This window comes from Chelonoidis abingdonii, chromosome 2 (genome assembly GCF_003597395.2).
Source record: "Chelonoidis abingdonii isolate Lonesome George chromosome 2, CheloAbing_2.0, whole genome shotgun sequence".
Classification (NCBI taxonomy): Eukaryota; Metazoa; Chordata; order Testudines; family Testudinidae; genus Chelonoidis; species Chelonoidis abingdonii.
The window spans coordinates 24,397,555-24,401,475 of record NC_133770.1 but is presented as its reverse complement, the minus strand read 5'-3'; the positions used below and the strand labels follow the sequence as shown (position 1 = coordinate 24,401,475).

The 3,921-nt window shown below is 37.4% G+C and overlaps 1 protein-coding gene across 5 annotated transcripts in view; it reads left to right on the top strand.

Annotated features, from left to right (window-relative positions):
• Nucleotides 1-3,921, top strand: part of DIP2C (disco interacting protein 2 homolog C) — a 518,420-nt gene that overhangs the window by 502,076 nt on the left and 12,423 nt on the right. For all 5 annotated transcript variants that reach the window (XM_075062211.1, XM_075062209.1, XM_075062210.1 and 2 more), the window contains one exon: nt 1,487-1,610. In XM_075062211.1, the coding sequence (XP_074918312.1) occupies nt 1,487-1,610 (124 nt within the window). The remainder of the gene's footprint in view (nt 1-1,486; nt 1,611-3,921) is intronic.

Genomic DNA, 3,921 nt, shown 5'->3' with positions numbered 1-3,921 from the left:
TTATCATTTTTACAGTGCAAATATTTGTAATAAAAATACACCTCTACCTCAATATAATGCTGGTCTCAGGAGCCAAAAAATCTTACCATGTTATAGGTGAAACCGTGTTATATCAAACTTGCTTTGATCTGCCGGAGTGCGCAGTCCCACCCCCCAGAGCACTGCTTTACTGCATTATATCCGAATTCGTGTTATATAGGGTCGCATTATATCAGGGTAGAGGTGTAATAATATAAAGTGAGCACTGTACACTTTGTATTCTGTGTTGGAATTGAAATCAATATATTTGAAAATGTAGAAAAATATCCCAGATCTGTAATAAATTTCAGTTGATATTCTATTGTTTAACAGTGCAATTAATAGCATTTAAATTTTTAATTGCAATTAATTTTTTTGAGTTAATCGCATGAGTTAACTGCGATTAATCGACAGCCCTAATTTGAATAGAACCTAGTCGGATGAATTTGATAACATCTGAAGCCCTGCTTATAATTGCTGTGCATTAAGATTACTCTCCAGTTCATCATATTTAAATCTTCCTAAAGGCATTTAATTTTATAAAACATTTTTTAGGATTTTCTCACTTTGTTAATTATTTTATCCAGAAAAATATCCTGAAGCTATAAGGGGTCCAAGAAGCAGCAGGAATTCTTACTCTGAGAGAATAGCAACGGAGTGTTTTCTGGTCTTTCATTTCCAGTGGAATAAATCCTCCCATGAAGTAGTAGTGGCACACCTCCTCTATCCTTCCTTTCTAAACTCTCTTTTCAGAAGGACAAGTCCCTTTTCTACATAGCGGCTGGGAGATGTCTTCATTGAGACTTAAACTCCATTGCCACAACCAATATATTTTCTCTTATGGATGACATAGGCTTATCATAAACTAACATAAGATCCCAGAAGAACTCTCATCTCAGTCTTGGGGTTGTTGGTTTTTTGTTTTGGTTTGGTTTGGGTTTATTGGTCTCATCTCTAATTGATAAAAATTCATGCTACAAACAAATTGCAACATAGTTTTGTCTTAATCAGTGATTTGATATCAAGAATATAACATATATTATTTCGGCATCATAGGCAGACACCATAGTGGTTTAAGCTACCAGATTTGAAATATCCAAGCTGCAAAACAGACAGATTCACATCCCAGAAGGGTCAGTTTCACTCATTATCCTTCAAAGGCAGATAAACGGAATGCCATACAAGTCACTCTGTCTGCTCTACATTCATGAGAATAGAGATTTGATCTGGTGTCGGCTGAAAATTTCTTTTTCTCTCATATTGTGCTCAGCAACCTGATTACCTGCTGCCCTCCATCCCACATTGCATTTCAGTAATCGTGAATATATATAACTTGTAAAGTGCTTTGGATCTTCTGAAATTCAAGGATACTTTATAAATGGAATGTTTGTTATTTTACTAATGTGGATATTTTTATAATGTATTTATATATATATATAAGTCATTGCTTTTCCCTCTCTGTAACTAGAGCGACATGATGCACTTTATGTTGTGGGTGCACTAGATGAAGCCATGGAGTTACGAGGGATGAGATACCATCCCATTGATATTGAGACATCAGTAATTAGAGCACACAAGAGCATCACAGAATGGTGAGTGTTGTGAAATATTGCGAATCTTGTATCAAATATACCAGTGTTCCAAGAGTTTATAGCATGACCGTAAATTATACACTCTCTAAGCTAAAACTTGACATAAGCCACTTTTATCAGGAAGGACAATTTTCTTTACTCTTTTTGTTTTCTAAAAAACATGTAACAGGATGTTTGGTGGCAATGGTGGAGTTTAGTTTTATTCTGAGTTATTTTTAACAGTGGGGTTTGGAAGCTTATTTGTTTGTTTTCTTCAATCTTTTTTGGAATTCCTTTAGAAAGCAACATAGCAAGTTAGTTTCATTATGGAGCTGAGACCAGTTATTGATTAAATATCAAGATGCTGAGTGAGTGTTTATCTGCTTTTCCTACAGGTTTGTACAGCACAATTCCAAGCATTTATATATTGTGTGAGTAATTGGTTGCAAGGGGCCAATACTATACTTGCAGAAAATATTGTGTAAAGGAATTTGGAGAAGTGCCTTTGTCCCATTGACTTTCAGTGAGATTTAAGTGCTTTTCAAGAACTTCACCCCAGTACATATTTCACTTTCTGCCTAGCCTCTTCTAGACTTAGGGCATTAACTTTACATCTACTGGTCAAAACAGATCTCTTGCTCATTATATTTTTCAATATTTTGAATAATGATGGGGACGGGCATGCCTGTGCAATGGAATTTAGACAGGTGACTGTGGACAGTGGGTAGGCAGATGGCTAGTGTAGATAGCTGATATTTATTCATATATTTTATATCTTGTAAAAAATCAAAGTTACAATCCAGTTGTTCTGATAGTTAGTATGAGTATCCACATCCTATTACTGCAGCCGTGGTCTGCCCTCCCTTGCTCCTTTATCCACTTCTTGCACCTTGTCTTAATTCAGGCCCCAGTCCTGTAATCAGCTCCATGTAAGCAGACCTGCATGGATCCTGTTGATGATCACACTCTTATTATGTAAGATTTTCAGAGTTGGGACCATATCTTTCATATATCTGTCTGGGACCTGTCACCCAGTGGGACCATGGCCCTCATTTGGTGGTGCCATAATACAAATAACAATTTAACAGTTATGACAGAGTGCACTGTATTGGCTAATAAGGGTATTTTATTAAATCATTAGATGTGTATCTTACTATAAAATGCAACTTGCGCTAATTGAACTGCAGTATGCAAATGAACTAAACATTATTCTAATTATCAGTCAAAATCTATATGACCCTCTTAATTGTTTCCTCCTTGTAATACCAAACCACAACAAACACAGAGAGGGAAAACTCAACAAAGCAGTAGAACACCATGGATTACAGATGTGAAAAAGGACTGTGTGCTTGTTTAATTTAAAACAGGTTTAAAATATTGATGGATTTTACTTTTCATAAAATGTAGCAGGTAGAATCTTAATTTTACTGAGGCTTCATTCGTCAAAAAACCTCAATGGAATTATGGTAACTTAATTCATAGTTGCCGTCTCCTTATTTCTCCATGGCTCAGGCACCACTATGGGTTGGCCTACATATAAGATGTCTGTGTAGAGTTCAGTGTTATAGAGATGAGGTAGCAGATTTGAGGTTTGCAATGGAAGTCAGATGTCTTCCCCCCACACCTCTTAAAGTCCACAAAAAGATTATATCTGCCTCAAAACAGTTAGGTTAGTACCTAGACTGAGGTAGAACTTACATACAAAAATTGAATTTACGTGGACAAAGCGTTCGTGAATTAGAACACCTTTAAAATAATGGTATCCAGCAGAATTGTAGAAGTCCTCTAACATTGTTTTACCACAATGAAACAGAAGAGAGAGAACTTAAGTCTCCTCTTCCCTAGCTGAGATCTAGTGCTCTGCACCAAAGTGTAGTTCAGTAAAGTAAACATTCAAGAGTTGCCAATTCTTGAAACAGTAAACTGAGACTTTTAGATCCACCTCAGAGATATGAATGTCCATTGATTGAAGTTATTGGGAACTGGTCATCCACATCCATTAGGTGACTTTGAAACCTCAGGCACATGCTCTTCGTTATTAATCACAAGTGCTACAGACTGGTGGGAGCAGTAGATGGTGGCTGGGGAGATGAATTCTTCACTCCCCAAATTTGCTGCATGGAATTGGGTGAACAGGCTGGGAGGGGCCTCTAAGTATGCTGCTTCCTTCAGCCACTGGTCCTCAACCAGTGTCCTCCCTCTGTATAGGCCTTGTGAGATGCACAGGAGAACCCCTGTCCTGCACACCTCATAAGGACTGTCAATATGCAACATTTGCCAGGAACAGGTCTGAGGGCTGGGGAGAAGCAGCACATTAGGGTTAATCCTTAGT